This window comes from Nematolebias whitei, chromosome 22 (genome assembly GCF_014905685.2).
Source record: "Nematolebias whitei isolate Nwh7 chromosome 22, NemWhi1, whole genome shotgun sequence".
In the NCBI taxonomy this organism is placed as follows: domain Eukaryota; kingdom Metazoa; phylum Chordata; class Actinopteri; order Cyprinodontiformes; family Rivulidae; genus Nematolebias; species Nematolebias whitei.
The window spans coordinates 12,201,515-12,224,403 of NC_056519.1; the positions used below are offsets into that span (position 1 = coordinate 12,201,515).

Consider the following 22,889-nt stretch of genomic DNA (forward strand, 5'->3'; position numbering starts at 1 on the left):
CCAATCACCGAGCTCCTTACTAGGATGTTGCGTCATTGTTGCTTTTTTATTTATTTATTTTTTAATTAGAGTTCATGTGTGAAGACGTTCAGGGACCTAAAATAAACTTTGAAATCACACATTCGTAAAAGCTGAGAGTAGAAAAATATTCCAAATGTATTTTTTGGCAATTCGTTTAAAAGTCATCATACTTTTATATATGTATATATTTTAGGTATAAATGAAAAGAATACATAGCTGCAAAATTTGTAAATGAAAAAGAAATACGACTTCTTTTTTTTTTTTTTGCTTGTTTTTATTTTTTTATTAATACTACTTCTTTACATTTCGATTAACAAAAAAACGACCCACCACTCTTCGCAAAGCGGAACGACTTTTTTCGGGGTGTATTTTCCTGGGGGGAATCTCGGTGTCGACCATGGCTGCTCACGGTCGTGTTGGTAGTTCTAATCAACACAAGCCTTCTCTCGCTTCTCCAGAGAAAGTTCGTGAACTTCTTAATGCAGGAGTATCTTCGTCAGACCTCGGTCCAAACAGGTGCTTATATTCCAAACAAATGCATGCACTTAATGTTAACGTTACCATTAGCTTTTTGAGTTAGCTACCTAGCCTAGCTGCCACTTTCCTATCAGTTGAGACGAACATTTTGGAAAAAGAAAATATATTGATTTCATTTGAGGGGTTTCAGAATGCATGCTAGATATATTTGTATATTTTTATCCTTCTCTTTATTTTTTTCAGTGAACCAGGAGATTTAAAAGTTCTTGACGTAAAAAATAACACACCTTGCGAGGCAACGAACAAAGAAGCTTTTTATTCAAGAGTGGAATCATATTCAATATCCTTTTCTAATTGCAACCAACTACGAGCCATCCATGTTGTTTTTCAGATTGCAAGCATAAATTAAATGCACCCCATGTTGAAGATATTTTATTTAGGCTTACATATCTTCTGGTATTTTGAGTCATGTGGAAGTACATGTATATTTTTCCTTATTGTTTCACTGTTCGAAATGGACAGGCAAGCCACGCATGCTGTCTCCTCTGATGTGCGCGAGATATGGTTGGCTCAATGTTGGCAGTGACATGCTGAAGTGCTCCAGCTGCCAGGCTTTCCTGTGTGCCTCCCTTCAACCATGCTTAGACTTTGAAAAATGTAAGCAAAACATCCAGCTACAGAAAAACACTGTAAGACCTGAAACTATTCACTTGGACAGTGGAGCTGCAAGCGTAAGTTGAATGATCAACTATGTCTCTTATTTTTTTTTAAAGATGAAAGTAGAATTGCAGAAATATCTAGACAGCTTCAGACTAAGCATGAGAAGTTTTGTCCTTGGCCTGACTTTCCATGTCCAGGTAGGTGCCCCCATTTAGCTGCATACAACAAACATGAAACTACAGCTGAAGTATTAGTTCTTTACATCCCTGCCATTATAAAAAGCTTCTTGTTTTCAATCCAGAGCGGTTCTGGTTGGTTCCAGCTTCTGAACCCTCAACGCTTCTTAACGCACTTTTGGAGCGCTTCCAGAGTGCCTGTCTTCTTGCACAGCAGTTGCCAGCTATGAAGCTAGAACAACTAAAATTCATGGTAAAGTCTTATTTAGTACTGGTGTTTTGCATTTCAAAATACAAAAGGTGCTTAAAAAATGCATCACTAAAATTAGAAAAATGACAAACATATTCTACAATAATGATAATGTTATAAACAGCTGGTTTTCTATTTACCAAAATATTGTTGTTTTGTAGTCGTTGACAGAGGATGTTATCAGTGTTGTACTGCATCTGATTGAAAAAGAACAAAAAATAAAAGGAGGGACTCCATCCTCTGAACCTTTGGCTGTCCAGGTGGCTGCATGCATTGTTTCCCTTTGTGGCTGGGAAGCAAGGTGAGTTGACTCTCCTCTTATTCACTTTAGAAGACGAGTAAGAAACATGGAACAAAAACCTTTTCTTTAATCTTAGCTCAGCTCTGCACGCTATGAGCCTGCCCATCCTCACCTGCTCCTACTGTATGCGGAAAGTGGGTTTGTGGAACTTCCATCAGATAGAAGGGCTTGGAAGTGACGTAGAGGCATCACCAGACGCTACAGGACACTCCACTCAAGCTGCAGGACCTGCATCAGTGATCACTGATGATAGTCTGGGAGACTCTTCTGCATCTGCCACTCCAACCTCAACTCCATGTCGCATGAAGCTTCGGAGCCAGGACTCTACTCGCTCTGACCAGGCAAGCTCAAAGAATATTTATCAGCCAGAAACCTAAGACCATTTAGCTTTTTTTTTGGCTCTTTTCTATTACACGATACATTGAGGCTTTTTCCTGTTGTTTTCCACATGATCACAGCATGTGTGGTTCTGTAGTGGCAACAGATGCACAACTTTCCAGTGTGTTCATTGCATCAAACTGATTTAGCAATGTATTTGTTTTATCTGAAACTATTTCTAAGTTTGGGATTTTTTTGTGCTGGTTACAGCAAATAAACTTGCTGTGGGATTTTAGTGTAGAAGTGATTGAATATAATCTGATAGAGCTGATTAGTTTAATTCTTCTGGTTCATAAATATTTTTAATTAATCATGCACACAAAAGAGATATCTTTGAGTTATGTGGTAAATTGTATGTTCAAGCTTTTAAACGGCTTCATAAAACTTTAAATATCTGTGCCCCATCATTTTTCTATCTGGCAGTCTAAACTATTACCTGCTTTATTTTCCACTGAATACAGATTCTGTTCCTTGGTTCATCAATAAAAATTGTGATGTCATTAAAGCCACTCAATGACTGGACACATTTTTGTAATACTAGGTTTGTTAAATTGTTGTTATAACTGTAAGTTTGAAAAAGATTTAACATAAAAGTGCTTGAAAAATGTTACTGAATGGTCTTTTTTGACTTTTCATTTAAAGAGCTAAGTTCTGGTTTGGAAAAAAAAATCTATAAACCCATCCACGTGTATAATAAACATGCTTTTTTATGTATTATGCAGGACCCCCTATCTGATTATTTAGAAGTCTGCACTGCTCCCAGGTCAATGCAGAATATTGTGTGAAACCTTTTGTTGGAGCAGATTTTATGTGATACTACCTGAAACAAACAAACAAAAATCCACTGTGCCATGCAAATGGAAATCTCCATAAATGTTTTATGCCTCATCATTTTAATTCAAACTTTAAGACTGTTTGTTTACCATGTATTTATTTACGATACAGTGTGACGGCACCTCCTCTCCTGTGGCGTCACGTGCAAAAAGCAGAGACTCACCAACGCCCAGTGAAGAAATGCCAAGCCCTTCAGCCAGGGGCAAGAGACCCGCGACTCGTAGTCGAGGACAGGGAGAAGCCTCAGGGACCGATGGCGCTGCTGGTCTTCCTCCTAAACGCTTGTGCCTTTCATCTTCTGGTGGTCCTGTAAGAACTAACATTACTCCTGAATGAAAAATTTGCTTTCATTATAACACAAACCCCATATGTTAAAGTCTCCATGTATAAAATTGCTTTTATTTTGTTATATGTTATTTCAGGATGGCCCTTTGCCCAAGAAAGCATTTGACCCCCTCGCTCAGCACAGAGACTGGTGTCCCTGGATATCTGTGGGCAAAGAGAATGTGGATCCAGGGGTGGTTTCTATGTCGGATGACAGTTCATCGCTTATTCAGCAGGGCTGGAAAGCTGCTCTCGACCTCCTCTTGCCCACAAAGATTAACTCCGATACACAAGGAAGCAGTCCAGCACAGGCACGTTAAACAATTGTTTTCATATTCTCAAAGAGTCTTACAGCATTAACTTAATTTTTTATTGTTTTCTTTCCTGTTAGGGCCCTCGTGACAAGTCTAAAAGGGTGTTTGCTATATTACGCCAGTGGCAGGTGTCCTCCTCTCCATCTCAGTAGACTGTTTAGAACCAAGCAGCACTGCAACATTGAATTGAGGAACTGGTCTACCTTCTTTAAGTGGTACAAGATCCATCTCACCAATAAAGAGAGTGTCATATATTATTAATGTGTGCCATCCTTTGAAATGTGTTTACAGTCAAAAATGTTTTGTAAGGGGATTCAAGGTGTGTCTTTTATAAAATAATGTGAAGGATGCTTGTGGAATTTGGGAACATTTGAATTTTGTGACTTGGAAATTGAGATTTTAGCTTACGAAGCCTGGAAAGACCTTTTATTTTGTGTACACGTATGCAGTCCACAGGTAATAGAACCTATAGGGTACCAGTAGCACTTGAGAAAAACTTCACATTAAGACTGCTACAGCTATTCTTAAGACATCATTGTTGTCTGTGTTTAATTTTAAATAAGAGGCAGCGAATCTCTGATTGTGAAAAAGGACCAGTTGCCTCAACACTGGACAGTCATTTGCAGGAGTGGTAAACGATTAGAAAAATAAACTGTGAGCAAATAATTTGTTTCGAATAATTTTGCTTTACAGCGAGATAGATTTTTCTTTTTCTCTAGTTTTTTTTCTTTTTTATTAAGGGTTGCTGGCATCTAAAACCTTGCGCCAGATTAATTAAACCTGCAACTCTCATTGCCTTTACAATCCTGTTTTTTATGTTGCATGTTTGTTTTTTTTCTCTTCAAGAGTTTAATAAACTGCTCTGCTGAATGTTTGTTTATTTTGCATGTTATCCCTCTAATATTTTATACAAAATAAAATTAATAAAATAAATTAATAACATTTAGATATGATTGAATGCTAAGTTTAATTGCTGCTTGCTTAAACAACTACGCTGGCATATGAGAAGGCTATTTCATGGTGTGTTTCTTGGAAGCTGGTTTTATATATACTGGTAAACCGGTTTCTCATAAAGAATCCTCGTGACTCATTGAGACTAACCTGTATAAAGAAAGGTTAAATGAATATTTATGGTTTCTAGTGTTTTAAAATAATTCATAATGGCAAGTTGGAACACTTCCTGTGTTGTAAAAGACACTTCTAAATGTCTTTCTTTACATTATATTGATTGGTAGTTTACCACATTATTCACATTTGAGTAAAGCCGTTCTTTGACATTGCTGTCAGCCTGACACAATACCACAAGTGACGATGAATCTGAACTATAAAGTCTGTATTGGTGGTTATTGGTCATCATATGTAAATACCTAAAAAATTGTTTTGTGTTAATACCTGCTGGATTATGAGCAGTTATGCAGGTAACTCAGTGGTCACATAAAAACAAGACAGGCTAAAAACAAATGTCTTTTTTTGAGTAAACGTGTTGTCATTTTGAGGTTTTCTATCCATTTGTGCTCGTTTATTTTGTGTCTTGATTGTTATGGCTATTTGGTAGTCATATATTTTTTATTTTTTAAATGATAATTTTAAAGTTCAAAGTCATATATATATATATATATATTATTATTATTATTTTTTTTTAACTGTACACACACACACATACATACTTATATACAAACTACAAGCATGGCCGTACATAGATGCGTTTAGTCGCACATATATGACGTAGGTGGCGGAGGGATCCTGTCTTGTCAGAACCATGGCACAGAGGAGATCTAACGTATAGCTGCTGAGCTACCCATTAGGACAGGGACACATTTAACAGTGAGGACGTGTGAACGAGTTTTTCTTCAAAAGCAAATGTTAACTTTCGGATAGTACCGTTTGCTAGACTGTCCAGCGTTTCGGGTGCTGGCTTTCTGCTTACTTTCTGGCGTTCTGCGGGGGAAATAGCAAAAAATGTCGTCTCCAAGTCCGGGTAAAAGGCGAATGGATACCGATGTGGTGAAACTGTATCCTTTTTTCTGAACATAAACAACCGTTTATGTTCCGTCAGATGGTGTATGCGGATATTATATTTATATGTATGAGCTATGTATGCTGCTGTTGGTTTAATATTAGTCTGTGTATCTCAAAACAACCAGGGTATCCACTGTGAATTGCTAATGTTTTGACAACATTTTGCCTGCGAACCTTCAGTCGCTTATCGGACAACTGTGTTAGCCAATCAGATCGTTCTCGGGCTCTTTTAGCATTTTTCTAGCACAATATGTACCAAACGTTACAGCTGCTTAGTTTGTCTGCGTTTGAGAAATAACAGCAACAGTCGGACAGACGCTGGCGTTATATTGTTCGTTTTATACCCTTTAATTGAGATAAGGTTGCATCGATACCCTATTATAATTTGGTTTCTTTGTCCAGCGTGTGATATATTTAGGGGAGTTGAGTCAAACTGCCCCCCTCACGTTTATTTACACAGGAGCATGTTTACATAACGTCATTCTAACCGAAAAGCTGCTCTCTTTTGTTCTTGTATACATGTTAATGTTGTCCAAGCGACATTCTGAGGCTACATTAGCCTCTCTTTGTCATTTATTATACTGAGGTTTTTGCAGTTGTGTTTTGTTATTCTCTGCTTGTGTCTTTGAAACGCTGCTGAGCTTTGCTAGGTTGCCTGTTGGGTAATTTCGAGATCAAAATGGCCACCTGATCAGTGTTTCTCACAGTCTTAGGTGTATTTGTGTAAGAAAATGCCCACTGGTGTCGTTTTAGAGCGGGGGTATTTTATGTTTTGAAATGAATAGGAGTTCCTGAAGTGAGTTTTTATGATTTTTTTTTTTCTGCTTGCCTTTCGTTTCACGGCGCTTGAACCAAGAAGCATCCAGTCTTGTGTTCAACTTGTTTGTTTTTGTCCTGCTGATGTGTTTGTTTGCTTCACGTCGGGCTGACGTGGGGAGCAGTGGAAGGGGGGGGTGAGTGAAGCACAACACGTTTTGTCTGTCCACATGACATGTTCTTGAACAACGGCGTGAGCGAGAAGTTTTGTTTTTGTTCCAGCTCTGTGGAAACCTTGTTAAGTGATTGGGTCGCCTGTTACCAGCCGGAAACCACAGGAGGGCGGGGCTTAAAACAGCTGATGGGACGGCAGCACAGCTAAATATGGGGGTTTGAAGTGAACTGTTACAGATGAAGTTTGTCCAAACAGGTTGAACGGAACAGAAAGAAATGTTGTTGTTGGGTTGTTTTGGTGGTGGTGGTGGGGGGTACAAAGTCTTGCTTACTCAGACTTGTTATAATCAGCTTGCTTCTGTTAACACAGTCTGACTCGCTCTATCCCATTAGCCAGGGGTGTCCAAGTTGTGGCCCGCAGGCCATTTGTGGCCCTCTGTGTCATTTTATGCGGCCAGAAGTTTTAGTTCTTTTTCTTCTTCTTTCTGCTGTTCCCTTCTTCAGAGGTCGCCACAGTGAACTAAGTCACACGAAAACTTAGTTGTTTTTTACGCCGTCAACCACAGACCACCGAGCTACCACAGCCCTCTGTGTGGAGCAGAGAGCTGCTATCTAGGGTGTCCAGGGGAGCAGATGGTGGGGGTTGAGCCTTGCTCAAGGGCCCAGAGTGGGGCAAATGAGGGTGGAGTGGGTGCTTCACCAATCCCACCTACATTTTGATGTTGTCGGTTGAACCGACGATCTTCCGGTCACACGATCACCTTCTCTAACCTCTGCACCACCACTCCCTTGATGCAGATGGACATTTTTTGTAAATGTTATTGTATCGCCATGTTTTTTTAGCGGGGGAAAAAAACGTCTAAAAAATATTTATAAGTTGTGCAAGTACAAGTGTTTTTTTGTCTTTAATTTACTGTTTTATTTTTCTTTTTGATATTTTTATTCTAATTTGAAGGAAAACATGACAACACACCTTTACTTTAACCAAAAAGGAAGTTTTTGAGTAACCATTCATGACATTTTTATTTTTTTAATTCAACCTTTCAACCTCAACTTGGCTCAGCATAGCATTCAGGAAAATTGGACTTTGTTTGGGAAGCATGAAATTTGCAAATTTTCCGTGCAGTTAGATCACCATTCTCAAGACCCTTCTAACCTGACTTTCTACGGATCATTTTTAGCAACTGCTAGCTGCTCACCTTTTCAGTGCTTTGTCAACCCTTTTAGAACAGGTCATGTGAGACCCAGGTCTTTTTCAGAAATCAGATATTCAATGTTTTTCAAAGGGACTGCAGTTTGAATGATCTTGTCGCTTTTCATCCGACTTTTACGTCGCTGAGGTAGTAGGGGTTTGTGGATCAATCCAAGTATTAATAATAATGATGCCAACCTGGTGCAGTTTAAGTCTTGGGACTCTGGACGTCTTCAGCTACAGAGCAAATGTCCAGTTGCTTTGTTTTTGTTCTTTTAATTTGCCGTGTCCTGGATGATTGACAATCTACAGCAACGCTATCAATACTAACGTGATGGGATCGATACTTGAGGTGTTTTTTGTTGTTGTTTTTTTTACTTTACAGCCGTCAAGAGGCCAGATTAAATATAAACACTAGACCAAACATGCATGTCTGATAATAATGTGTTGCATCCATAGTTACCTCATCAAACATCACGTCTTCTGCGCATGCGGGCCGCCTCAGAACTGTTAAAGGTTCTCTGGAGTCTGATAGAGGTCATTTTAATGGTAATGTAAATCTGATCTGAGCAAAATGTCAGAATTGAGCGTTAAGACCTGCTGTGTGAACGTTGCCAAAGGGTCTACAGCCAGGCCACGCAAACCCTTTTAAATAAAGTGACTCATTTTATGCGTTTGTTCCAAATAATAGATTAAAACTTCTTTTCCAGGTACAAGAAAACCAAAAATAATACACCCAACATATAGGAATTAAATTTAACAAGGTTGAGTCAGGTCCTCTGCACAGATTCTTCTTTGTTGAAACGTTTTGTCTTTTTATGCTTCAGACGGGAACAATTTAGAACTTCTTTTCCATCAGATTAGGTATATGTTTGTCCTTCCTCTAAAATATTCTGTATTTAGGTTGTTGAGAGTTTAAAGAGGAAAAAAAAAAACGCAAGCGTTCCACTTTTTAAAAAAAAATTTTTAGTGGCCCGCAAGTTCTCTCATTATTTTTGTCCAGAGGCATTTTGCCACATTTATCTGATAGAAACTGAGCTTGTTTGAGCAAGTTGACGTTTCCTCTATTTTAAACCACTCACTGTATGTAGGCTATGACAATTATAACCGACTAGTGAAATTATTTTTGAATTATTTTTATTATTGTTGCATCACATGAAGCCTTGCAGTTGTAAACCTACTTTTAGCTACTTGAGTGACAGGCTGGAGCAGATTTGTGTTGTGCCAGCTGCTCAGTTCTGCACCGTCCTGTGCAGGAACATTGCGTTTATGTCGGAGCGTTTGAAACAAACGGCGAGCGTTGATTAAGACGAACGTGTTTAAACGTAGGTCTGTCGTGTTGGGTTGTAAAGACAAAAACAGAACGCGCGTTTCTTCTCTTTGGGATGGCTTTTTGGGAGGCTGTGGTTGGTGAATACTCGGTGCTGATACCTTTCTGTGCGTCCTCTCCCGAGTGTAACCAAACCCTGAAACTCACACGGCGTCTCAGACCGGAGCAGCTTCAGAAAGGCTTCACAAATTAATTTGTGGTCACTGGAGAGCTGAGAATCTAGAGCGGCGAGCATGTGGTGGGGGATTGGTGTTCATGGATCTCAGAGTGACCTCCATATGTAGAGTTGCTGCGTTTAAGCCTTGTCCTAAACTACACCGTATACTGCACTTTGCTTTTAGCCACGTCTCGATGTGCGTAAGCTTTTCGCCTCAGCTCTTTGTACAGTTCTGATTTGGTGCGGCGCTTCTTTGTGCGCTCATACTCCCGTCCTGTCCTCACACAAATCTGTTGCCCTGAGCAGCAACACGCAGCCAATTTGAATTTCTAAACTTTACATTAGAATAATTCAACCTGCAAAACTTGTCCATTTGGTTTTTGCTTTTACTCTTGGGCCTCTTTTGCTAAAACATGTTTTTACAGAGCGTGCCATGTCACATAGTTTTACTTCAGCTTGCTGTGTGAGGTTAACTGCGCACGCTTTTTTTTATTAATGTTTACTATCATGTGTTAATTAGGTGTTAATTATAGGTCACTTACAAAAGTTATTTCAAACGGTAAGCTGTTGAAAATCTATGTAATTAACGTTGCAAGGCTCGTGCTGTTGAGAGGGCACTTCAGAAAAACGGAAAAAGAACCTGCAAAAATTATCTGTTCGCATATCACAAGATGTCACGCTCTAAGTATGAGTTGTGTATTATTCTCAGCTACTACCACATCAGATTTTTTCAATATTTATAAATCTGACTAAGTTATAGCCTTTATGGACTAGTGTTGTGACCATCTCGAAACGGATCGACTCCAAAAAGTTAAGCAGTTGTGTATGCACGTTCAACGATTATGTTCTGAGAGTTTCTTTACAGTTTGATCAGGGCTGCACGAGCTATTTTGCTAACAGACAAACAAGTCTAACAGTTAATGCTAATGTTTTAAGCAAAAGTCTTGCACAGTGAGTAGCATTTGTAAATATCTTTCTGCTACAAACACCACATTTTCTTACAATATCTGCAACATTTAGTTTACTTCTTATGGCCATTTTTGTGTTTACTAAAATCATTTAGCTGCTTCAATGATCTGTCGGCTCCAAAAGTGAATTGGTTTTCAGGATTTATCCAATTTTAAATTTTCTGACGTCCATTAAAATCTTTCTAGTGATTGATGAGCGATCGGGCAGAAGCGACTCTAAATAGTTAATGGCGGAGTGAACTGTCTGTTAGTGCTCAGAATATGCACGGGATCAGTCTTATCACCAAATTTTAAATAAATATCTGTAAAATTGACTATAGTCTGTTGACTCGGCTCCATTGGCTGTGGCAGCCATCTTGAATCAGCGGGCAATAATGAACGGAGTTTTAGACATTGTTAAATGAGCAAAAGTTCTTGTTTTCATTCCTTTTTGATTGCGAGAAGGTTTGACAATGATGGGATTGTTTAATGAACGAGTCGCATGAAGCATAGCCACTTGTCATTCAGGGTTGGAGGAGTTGTTGGGGGGGGGGGGTATCCATTATATTAACACTACATTATACTGAGATTTTTCTGCAAATTTGATCAGACGGATAATAAAAAAAAGTTTTCCTTTTTAGGTTTTGCTGCCATTTTGAATTTTCACTTACACTTGGGTTTCTTTTGTCTTCTTAAAAGCTATATCCTTTATAAAGAAGCCTTGCTCTTTTCTTTTATTTATTTTTTTCTTGCCCCTCTTACTTTTCCCTCAGGTTTAATCTCAGTCCTGTGCTTTATCTGCTCCCAGCTCAGTGCTTCAGCTCTATTGTACCCTCTTGACTTGACATCCGGACGGCATCGGCAGTGGATTCTTTTGTGTTTCTCATTTACAGACGCCCCTGTGACCTCCACCTCCCGCTGCTGTGTGCTGTGACAGAGCGTGTCACCCAGTCACGGGCCGCTTATTTGCCTGCAGCACCATTATTGTAGGACTGAACACTCTGGGCGCAGTTTGCTGTAGAGAATTACCAGCAGTTTTCTGCCCTTTTCTGACTTTGTGATCAGGTGGATAGAGGCCTTTTGGCTCAAATGGGGAAATTTCTGGTTGATTGATGAAGCTTTGTAAACTCACAGCTTTTGTCTGTTAAAGTAGGATAGTTTGACATTTGTAGGCAAATAGAAGCTGAAAAGGTCAGAAAAAACTAACAAACTAAAACGAGACATACTGTATTATATTACCGTATTTTTCGGACTATAAAGCACACTGGATTATAAGGCGCAGTATCAACGAACGGGTCTGTTTTCATACATAAGGCGCACCGGATTGTAAGGCGCATTAAGCGAAACAAAACAGATCAGTCAAACTTTATTCAAATCGTTCACAATAACCACATAAAATCAGTTCGAGGTCAGTAAGCACAACCAGAATTAATACATAAGGCGCACCTGATTATCAGAATCAGAATAAGCACCGAAGTACAGCGAGATTATATTCCGTACAGTCGTCCAAAAGATGGGCGGAGTGCATGTAGCTGCAGCTCCTAGGAGCGCGTCCCCTTATTCGTTAGATAGGAAAGGGGAAAGACCATGAGGATAGAATAGTGGTATTAAAAAAAAAAAGTTCCTTTCACACCGTGTCCTTGTCAGGACACAATTTAAAACATCAAAAACTCCACCAGCAAGCACATTTATAGACAGATTACATATGCATTTGACGACAAGACGGTGAGATGGGGGGGGGGGGGGGGTGCATAGAGCAGAGCCTTCTTAGTTTACACGCATCACAGGAGAAATTTGATAAGTTGGCCTACTTCAAGGCCAAATGGGGAAGCCAGATTCAGATAAGCCCAGTTGTTTTTTTTGTGCACAGACTGTTTTTCTCATCAGCCTTGAGTTCTGCTGGTACTTTGAATAATCCAGAATGGCCAGATTAGTGGGCTTTCTGCTGGTCCGTGCTTATTAGCTTCCTCCAAAATCAGCCCCAACATGCTGGTGAGTTCCAAAGCCGCATGTGGCCTACGATTCTCATAAATCGCTTCCATCTTCTGAGAGCTCGAAGCACTAACTAATCCTTCACATAAGATCGGCAGCTTTGCCATGGCCGAAACTGCTGCTGCCGCCGTCTTCCTTAATAACCGATAACATTGGTATCCGACGGTGCCAAAAAGCATAAACCCTGCTATCATAAATCCAATGATCTTTGGTGTCCTCCTGAGCCAACACAGAAAGGCACAACATATCCATGACGTGCGTCTCAGCGGGGCATGAGGGCTCTCCAGGACCCTGTTGCTTGGTTGAAAATATTTTTTAATCAATTGCGTTGAAAGTCCAGCTGACCAGATCCATGACAGTAAATTACGATTCACAAGATGTGTAAATAGAAGCTCCGATGCACAGGACAGAGAGGAGGAAGGCAGGAGAGGGAAGAAAAAGCATCCGTCTTGCTCGAGAGCGAGTGTGGAGTTAAAAATAATAATAATAAGGCTCACTGTTGATTTTTGAGAAAATTAAAGGATTTTAAGTGCGCCTTATAGTCCGAAAAATACGGTAGATTATTTTTTTTAATTGAAATTTTCACCGTCAGGTGTACTTTACTTGCTTTGAAATTTAAGTAAAACTGCTTACCTCGAAGTCTGTGTTTAAATTTTGTAGTCACTATTGTTTGAGTTTACTGTTTAATCCTGATGAAGAAGCTCAAACCTCGTACGACGAGAAAAGAATCAACCTCCAAATCTTTCAAAGTTAAAAAACTTCCCACAACTGTTGTTGCTTAAAATCAAATTAAGTGTGTGTCTAAATTTATGTTGTGGACTGTTGTTACCAGAAGTGCTTATGCAATAAAACAAATTTTATTCTCCGAGAAAACTGTTCCACAGTGAAGGGTTAATGTTAGCTCACGCTACGACTCAGGAGTTTTTGTATATTCATCTTTTATTGGGCAGAAGCTGATAGTTTAACTATGAAAAATGATGCTGCTTTTTATCTATACATTTGGTGTGTGCACTTAGAATATGATAAACATTCAGTCAAGCCCGAGCACCTTATTATTACTCGCTGGAGGTGGATAATAATATTTTTTGCCTGTTTTATGCGTCTGTCTTTTGCCAAAATATCTCACGAGCAACGATACAAACTTTATTAAAACTTCCAGCAAAGTAATCATTAGATCATCTCTAACTGATTACCTTTTGGACTCAACTTGATTCTAGATGGTTGCCACAGCCAAGTGACTGTAAAAATACAACTCTGTCAATATTATTGAGCTAAAATTAGGTGCGATAACAGCTGGAGCTGCACATTCTGAGCGCCAACAGATTGCACAAGATGAATCCACAAAAATTATCTTTCTTTGTGAATTAGTGGTACTCTAGGTACTATTCAGAAGTTGTAGTTTTGATGGATGGCCTTGTTTTGAGGGGGTCCGGGGACGAGGCATCTTTAACAGTAGGGGATTTGAGGCCCTCAGAGTTAATCCCTCGGTGCCAACAGCAAAGCTGCCACATGCATGGCTGAGTTTGTAAAAAAAAAAAAAAAAAAAAAAAAGTACCGGTACTGAAGTTCCTCTCATTGTTTTGCATTTTTTTCCTTTTTCTTCCTGGCTTCTGTGAGCCTAGCTGACTTTTTCCAGTCCAATGCATAAGTGGAAAATCAAGAGGGGCCGTCAGGTCCAGCTGTTTATTTGGGCCGGTGAGGCTGATGCAGCTGTATAATGATTTAATGTTTCAGTAAACTGGTAAAGAGGCCTTATCATAAGTGACACAGTCCACACCCTGCGTGTGACTATCCACTCATCAGCTGCTGTGCATTTCTTGTCTGCGTTAGGTTGATAAAATTAGCCGTGTGTTATTTTTTGACCGTGTGCTACATTTCAGGTTAGCCGTTATTTTAATAGGCCATTAGAAAAATTTCCTTCAGTTGTTCACAAAGCAGTCAGTCTCGTCTGCTACAGCTCATTCAACTGTCTCCTCAGATTCAGGCTGTTGTGTCTCCTGCCCTGGCTCACTTTTGTGTTCATTAATGATCGTGTGGTTTGTACGCGCGCGCACGCGGCTGAAACGCATGTGCGTATACACACCGAGCCCCGCGATTCTGCTGTAAATAGACTGTTGATTTAGTAAAGGACTGAGAGGAGGAGCAGCTGAAGGATTCCCATTTGATTGCGGTGGGTGGGCTCTCATCTCTCACCAGCAAAGACAAAAGAACTTGGCCTGTTCATTTCTGTGCTGCTTCGGCTCTCGCTAGGAGGTAGCTGCCTGTATACCGAGGCTTTCATCTATTGGAAAGCAAATCTGCATCGCAAAGGACATTTAGGGTTAATTAATACTGTCTTTTTTTTTTTGCTTCATTTTGAGTTTGAGTGAGGTATGTTGTCTTGCCGTACGTTTAAATTCCACATGTGAAAATGTAGGCTTAGTAATACTTAAAAATTACAACAAGAAAACGGTAAATAAGCAAGTTAGACGTCATGTAAACACTTAGGTTTTTTTTTTTAATAAGCCTTTTTATGTATCTATCAAAAATGTGTCTATCACATGTTGACCTTTTGATTCTTAAGGCAGAATTGAAACGGTTATTCAGAGTTAATTTACTTCCCATCTACAGTGAAGTGAGTGCAGCACTTCAGCTCCCAAACATTAACATGTGGACTTGGGTGAGTCAGGCCTTTGGGGCCATATGTCCATTGATATGTAAAACCTGCTGCGAGGTTTTCTCCTGCACAGCCCACACATGCTGCTCCACCATCAGTATTCAGACACTGAATGTGTCAGAAGCCGGAGGCTTTGAGAGCAGGCGGTTTAAGCTCACTTTTGTTCAGTAACTCCACACTTGAGCTGTTGAAAGGATTGTAAGTTAGGCTGAGCCGTAAAATGACCACAGGTTGTTGTTGTTTTCCTCTCTGGGAAACATACGTCCAGTTCACTTTTCGCCTCCATAGATTGATTTCATATTGCTCGAAGGCAAAAGGGTGGTGATGTGTACTTTGCTGCATATGAATAAACAAAATATGTCATGAACCACTGAACAGTGCTTTAAAAGAAATCCCAAGAAGTAATCATTACTTCTACAACTGATTAACTTTTGCGGTCAACCCAATATAAGAATTGCCACCACAGTTAATTGAGCTTAGCCAGCACAAAAATGACCAGAACTTAAGTCAAATTTATGGAAATTGAGCTCAAGTTTGATGTTTTTGCTCTAAAGACTAAACTATTGTTAAGGAATCTCAATAAACAAGCAAATAAGACAATCGGTACCTAATTGAATTATTGTTAGTTGCTTAGTGTGTCATTTAATTGTACTAGAATAAAATAAAAACTAGGTATTTTTGAGGGGCTGATAAAAAGACAGTGTTATTGACAACATGGTAGCACCAAATTCTAAAAACAATATCCACAACCATAAGCTTTATGACTTTTTAGTTTTAGAATAATTACTAAAATGATTTCCAACGTTAAGCAATTTCTTACTATTAGCTCAAACTTTATGACCAGATACTGTATTTAAACTCAATTATGTTACTCTAAAACGCCAAAGAAGAAGAATAAAAGGTTAATGTAAGTGGCTTAAGCATTATGCTAACAGTAGAGATGAGTTTTATTGTGGAGGAGGTACAGCATTAAGTGTTTAAGGAGTGCTTTGTTTTAAAAGGAAGCACCATATTAGATTTCATTATTTCATAAGGAATGAGACTCGCACAGCGTGTAAAATGTGGTATCGGCTGATATTAGCGTTAAAGTTAAATATCGGACATCGGCCATTCCATCAAAATAATTTGCCGATATAAAATACGCTTTTTTTGTGTGCCAACAAGGAAGAAGTCAAAATATTGTCGGTGTAGAAGTTGTTTTTCTTTTCATTGAGGATGTTGGATTCCGAAGACTTTTGGACTACGTTGAGCCTCGCTACATCGTCCCCAGTCAGAGATATTTTTCTGATGTAGCCTTACCCGAGTTACAAGCCGTCATTTCTGACGTCATTGAGAAGCTAATAGCCGATAGCACTTGGGTGAGTTTTACCACAGACATGTGGACGTCAAGCGTTAGCCACGTTAGCATGATTAGTCTTACGGCACAACAGATAGACAAAAACTTTGAACTTAAAAAGTCTGTCCTTCATGCACAGGAGTGCAGAGGATCCTACACTGCAGCTAGGAACCTGGAACAAGCCTCCACAAGTGAGACGGCATCGCAGGTGACTAATGCTAATAAATAATATTTAACACTTTTCATTTAATATAAGTTAAAGTGCTATGCGTTACTGAATATATGTCACCAGCTCTTACAGCTGTTACACAATTTTTGTAGCAAATAAGCCTAAATAAGAGGCTATGTTCTGACATAGGAAAGTATTAAAAATATCTGTATCAGTTATCGGCCAAATAAGTTTTACCATATCGGATATCTGCCAAAAATCCAGTATTGTTCATCCGTATGAGGATCTCCTTACTGTATATTCAACAGTATATGTTCCCATTTCACTTCATTGAATAGTTGTACCTACATGGGAACTAAACCAGTGACTGAGTCAGTGACTTGGGCTTGTCAAGTTTATATTACTGGTACTTTCGATTAGTTGACTTCTCTGACAACTAACTTATATGTGGCATTAAAAAAAAACCCTCCAAATCCTTAAATGATATGGAGCTTTGGGTTGCCTGTAACTGTTCCAAACTAGCTGTGTGCAGCTAGCCTATGCTCTGACACCAAGTGGGATTTTTCTCACTGACAAATATGGAAAGACGCCAGCTTTGGGGAAAGTGTTGGTTTGGGTATGATGAAGTGAGAACAGAGGAGTGGATCAGTGAAGTTGCAGGGGGGGGGGGGGGGGGGGGGGGGGGGGGGTGGGGGGGGGGGGGACTGTTTGTCTGGTGCTGAGCTGATTTAATCTCGCGCTCGTCTCGGCTCTGCCTGCTGCAGCAGGACGGGTGCTGCCTCTGTTTTCAGGCAGCAGCAGTGTGCTGTGGAGGTCACGCAGTAATCTACTTTGCTCAGCTCGGCACAGTTGCATACAAAGTTGAATGCACAAACAGACACATTTAAACATGCGGCTACTTTAAACGAAACGGTCTACATAGATTTCTAATGGTAAACGCGTATTAAGAAGGTTTATTCTTGAATTTAAGTACATTAATAACGAGTCTGTTTTTACTGTTTGCTAAATCTAATTTATCATAAGAAGAAAGCCTTAGTTTAGTTCAGTAAGAATTATTTTCGTGTGCGTTTCTAGTACTCATTTATATCCGTCCCTTTTTGTGGAGGAAGCCTACCTGTAGCTTACACCCCGAGGACTGCTGCTATATTTCCTGCCTTTCATCTGCAGGGTCTTTCTTTACATGCGTTTTCTACGTTTTGTGTGTGAGGCAAAGAAAGTGAAATGGAGGTCTCTGCATTCATTTTATATAAAAACAATATGAAGGTGACGCCATGTTGTCTTTGTTCTTTCCAAAAAGAAAAAAAAAAATCGTGTTAATTCAACTTTTCTTCCTTATCGCTCATTTATTGGCTGTAGGACCAGCCCCATACTTTCTAACTAACTGCTTCATTTTTGCACAATATATAAAGTGGTGTTATTTTGTTAAAAACATATTGAAATGTCAACTTTGGTTTAGAAACTCAAACATTTAGAAAACTAACAAACTGCTTTTTTTTACTGACCTGTGATGGAGCGTGTAACCGTTTTTTCCATCCAATCTTAGAAACTGAGGGATGTGCTGTGAAACAACCAAAGTGCTTTCCTTCAACCAGACCAACAAACGCCGTCTCTAAGATGGAAACGTTTGGAGTGTGTGTGACACCACATTGTTTGACAAAGAGCTGTTTATGATTCTCCGTCATGTTTGGTTTCCATACTTGGAAATGGGTTAGACGGGATGTGATATTTTGATCCTGGGTCGCACAGGGACAGTGGCCTGATTGGACTAGGAAGAAAAACAAGGCATGTCTACACCACAACGATATATGCTACTTACAGAGTATTTTTACCCTTCAAAATCCAGAATGTTATAAAAGAACATCAGGGTAGCATCAAGTTTAGTCCTTAATTGAACATGAAGTGGATAATTAGCATTTTAAAAGGAGCTCTTTGCGACTCGTTTTTAAAAAGCATTTCATAGTCTCAATGTGAGACTGTGTTTTCACATTATACCAGACCTGTATGTGTCTGCGCATGTTCCTCTGCACTGATTGGATTACTTGTGTGTAAAAAGGTGCTGTCCACAGATTATACTTATGAATTATACTAATCCAAGGTGGGGGGATGGACAGCCAATAAACTTAAGATTTGGAAGCAAGGAAGCACATGGTAAATGTTTTATGCACAGTTTTGCATATTTAATCATATATAACTTAACTAATTCAATTCAAAAATACTGTATTAATCCCAAAGGGAAATTAAATGTTGTTGTAACTCGTTATCCTCATTTCATTAAGAGCTGTTATAGATACTGATGGCTGTAGGTGGGCGGGATCTGTTGTAAAGGTCCGTCTTGCAGTGGATCCAAAGAAAATGGCCGCAGATGCCATTCGATCCATCCACCCAGACTCGACTGGCCACTTGGTTCCCCTGGGCTGCAGGACTGCCTGAATGCCGGGCAGAACTCCTCCCAGTGCAATGGTCACTCCTCCCAGCAGCCTGTTGAGCTCCTTGTTGCTGCAGACAGACAGCTGCTGGTGCCGGGGGGATGATCTCGGTCCTTCTGCTGTCACGAGCTGCATTTCTCGCCATTTCCAGTATCTCGGTGGTCGGGCACTCGAGCATAGCCGGCAGGGAGACGGGAATGCATCTACAGAACCTCCTTTTCAACTCATTTGAGATTTGGGGCTGTAGCTGAGATATTATTAGAGCTTTTGAGATGTTAATCAGCTGCTCCTGGTTGTAAAAACCACCTTGTTGTCATGTCATGGTTACGCATCATAACCAATGTTCAAAAGTAAAAAAGTTTCAGTAAAAATCCTTCCAGCTGCACAGTATCTGATAACAGAGGAAACCGTCATCCAAATAAATGTGATTTACATCCAGAAAAAGAGGAATTAAAGTTTCCAAAAGCAAAATGTCAATGAATGTAACAGAGCTGCTCCAACATGCAGCCACCCCGAGCAGCATAATTCTAGAATATATACACATTTATATCATTTATGTTCAGAATTAAGATTTTTATATGTTGTGAAGTTTGTCTTTGCTGTATGCAAACCGCTTAAATATCCAAGTCCATGTGTTCCAATCATGACGTCCAGTAAGAGAGCATCACCTCGTCTTCCCTTTCGATGAGTCATGTCACCTTTTGTTTAAAAAAAGGGTGAAGTTTGTAACTATTTGGTCTGTGCTGCATGTCCTGCCTGTCAAGTTTCTGAGCACCGTCATATTCATCTCTCTGAACAAATGAACGGCTACTTGTTTCGTACAAACTCACATTTCATAAAACCGAGAGTCACAAGCTCTACCAATTAATTTTCCTTCTGACAGACTTGCCAATTCATTTATTTAATCTTTGGTAATCAAGTTTGTCGACATGGACTTATCTGTTTGGAAAGATTCAAAGCCTCAAGCCTCCCTGTCAGGAAATGTTCAGGGAAATAAAGTATTTTAATTATTACGAGGTTAGATATATAACGACAAATGAGAGGGCAATGTGAGACTGTCGGTTCATGCTGCCGTTTCTAGAAAGGGTTGTAATTTGACAAATTGACAGATCACATTAGTTTCAATATCTCTATGAATGTCTGGTGTTGGCTGATGGTTATATTAGCAGTGGTGGATACAGCTAACCAAAAAGTTAGCTTCGCTAACCTCAAATTTGCAAACTAAAATATTAGCTTTGCAACCGCTAAACCGCTAAAAATTATCAGAAGCTAATGCTAAAGCGCTAACTTTTATCATACACTGCTGTCGCTGAAAGACTGTCTGAAATGTGACAATGTTGTAAGTGAACACAACTCAAAACGGTTCACAAGTAAAGCGTCCATATCTGTTCTGAGGTGAGCTTTCGGAAATTCATCTGGTCCATCTGAACCAAAGAGGTGAAGCAGAAGTCTGCTGTGCTGAAGCAGAGTGATGCATTCAATGTGTGTTGGACGTCTCCCTCGTGTCATTTACCATAAAGAATTAACTCACTTGCCCTGTGATGGACTTGCAACCTGTCCAGGATGTACCCTGCCTCTTGCACAGTGACTGCTGGTTATGGACCCTCGTGACTTGAAAAAGAAGAAGTGGGTAATCCCTACTGTGAAGCATGGGGGTGGAAGCATCATGCTTTGGGAGTGTTTTTCTGCACATGGGACAGGACAACTGCACTGTATTAAGGAGAGGATGACCGGGGCCATGTGTTGCAAGATTTTGGGGAACAACCTCCTTCCCTCAGTTACAGCATTGAAGATGGGTCGTGGCTGGTTCTTCCAACATGACAATGACCTGAAGCACACAGCCAGGAGAACCAAGGAGTGGCTCCGTAAGAAGCATAGCAAGGTTTTGGAGTGGCCTAGCCAGTCTCCAGACCTAAGGTGCTAAATAACTAAAAATTTATTTAAAATCAAAAGTCCATGCTGATCTTGCGGCTCCTCCATCAATCAGCCCATTGTGTGTCATGTCCAATCTTATTTTGAAAAACCGCGATAAACGAACTGCGAAGTAGCGAGGGAATACTGTACTTGTATTCCCTTCCCTGTTCAGTACTAGTCCAGGAAACACTCTCAACAACTCAATCTCAAAAACTACAAGTATTCAACTCAAATCCCTCTGCGATGGGGGACATCATTGTACTGCTTCTTTGTTTTATTTTGACCTATTTTAATGTTGACTATAAACATTTTGTTCTCCTTTAGGATAGGATTAGAATTTAGAAAACAAAAACTAATTCTTAATCGTTTTAGTTTTCTCTAAATAAATTCATGCTGTTGCAACTTTCTCAAATCTTTTCATCTTGAACGTCGACTCCAACCTGAAATCAGGTATTTGAACTGAGCTTTTTCCATTTTAATCTGCATGAGCATGCCAGTTAACCTGCAGCGTTGTATGTGGTATTTCAGCGCCATTAGAGACTCACCCCCCCTCAATATGTCATTCTGCTATCTTCCATAGAACACATCCAGAGTCCATCCCATCCCCCTCTGCAGCACTGCTGCCTTTTCTCTTTCTAAACGTACCCTCATAGGTTAACCAACCAGCCATTTCACTTTTGGTTTTATGTTTTGGATGTGCTTGCATGCAGGCCAAAGCTGAGTGCGCTGGAAAATGTAAATACGACGCATGTAGTGTGACGTGGGAGGCAGCTTTCTTTGAGCACGAGGCGAGATGTTTTTGCCCGTGAGCTTCAGCTGAGTGCCGTTTATTCATTCTTCTCCAGCTTTTCTCTTCGACGAGCCTCAGAATGACTCGTAGCCTCAAACACAAGTCGGAGCGAAGAGCTTCCTCTTGTGTCTGACAGTGACACATGTTCTTGCCGAAGTCGGGGATTCAGTCTTCTATAGCAGACTCAACCAGAGCTTAAAATAACCTCCAGTTTGGTTTAACCCTTTGGTGTCTGTGACTCTGCTAATGGGATACTTTTTCAATCAGGACTGAGACACAAGCTGTTACACATCTGACCTTTTGCACCTACTGTTTGTTCAGTTTCTCAGCTCCCTAACGCACATGTTTATGTCCTCTTTTGTTCTTTGGTTTTATTTCTTGTTCTGTCTTGCTCACATTAAAAAAAAATAAAATTATGATTTGAGGAACAATCGTAGTGAACATAAATTTTTAACCTCAATTTTTGGTGTGATGTTTTTCCATTTTTGCGTTTTGTATTTCAAGTTTCATTTGAGATGTTCTCCGTTATGAAGGATCCTATGAATAATCGGATTCATATTATTATGAAAGCTTAAAGTTTACTGCAGATTACTGAACAACAAATGTAAAACAAGATGTTTAAAATGCATCGCAAACTGAGGCAGTGTTTGTGGCAGCATATCTCTGGTAAACTCTGGAGGATTATTAAAGTGTGAGAGATTAAAAGAGACTGGCAGCAGCCAAATCAAGGATATATGGGTGCTTTGCATTCAGAGTGGGGTTTTAATTCATTTTGCTGGATGTGAACTTATCAGTGGTCGTTACAGTTGAGTGTCCAGGACTAAAGGTCAGAAGAGAATCATTGTGAATTTTTTTGTTTCATATAATTTCCATCTGCAGTCCTTGCAGATTAAAAAAAACAATAATAATAAATGCAAGGTTGGATCTCAGACTCCGCTCACATCTCGTTTTCTTTGCAGCAAAGCATGTGGTAACGCACCAAAAACAAATCACTGGTGATTACTGGTTGTTCTGTGACTGTGAATATTTTATTGAACCTTCAGATTTAGTGTTTTGTGTTGGTGTTGTGTTTGTTGTTTGTTGCGAGCCCATTTTTCTTAACGGTCTTTCAGCATTGAGAGCAAACATGAAGTCACCATCCTCAGTGGACTCAATGAATTTGTAGTGAAGTTTTATGGACCACAAGGAAGTAAGTAGTTCTCTTTGATCGATCGGGTGTTTTATAAGTCTTCAATGCAGTTCTGTTAACCTTCTTCCTTTGGGCCAAACATTTATTTCTAATCTACTGTATTTTTT

The 22,889-nt window shown here is 39.7% G+C and overlaps 2 protein-coding genes across 2 annotated transcripts in view; both read left to right on the plus strand.

Annotated features, from left to right (window-relative positions):
* Window positions 1-154: 154 nt before the first annotated feature.
* zc3hc1 (zinc finger, C3HC-type containing 1) lies at window positions 155-4,496 on the plus strand. The gene is given in 12 exon segments (XM_037696165.1): window positions 155-166; window positions 366-395; window positions 398-537; window positions 742-838; window positions 1,005-1,155; window positions 1,272-1,355; window positions 1,460-1,587; window positions 1,746-1,885; window positions 1,962-2,226; window positions 3,209-3,406; window positions 3,520-3,732; window positions 3,813-4,496. Coding segments are annotated over 12 exon segments (1,533 nt in total). The 3' UTR covers window positions 3,888-4,496.
* Window positions 4,497-5,501: 1,005 nt separating this feature from the next.
* ube2h (ubiquitin-conjugating enzyme E2H (UBC8 homolog, yeast)) overlaps window positions 5,502-22,889 on the plus strand; it is a 23,865-nt gene continuing 6,477 nt past the window's right edge. Inside the window, exons 1-2 of the mRNA XM_037695970.1 lie at window positions 5,502-5,747; window positions 22,706-22,782. Of these exons, the coding sequence (XP_037551898.1) occupies window positions 5,695-5,747; window positions 22,706-22,782 (130 nt within the window). The 5' untranslated portion in view covers window positions 5,502-5,694. The remainder of the gene's footprint in view (window positions 5,748-22,705; window positions 22,783-22,889) is intronic.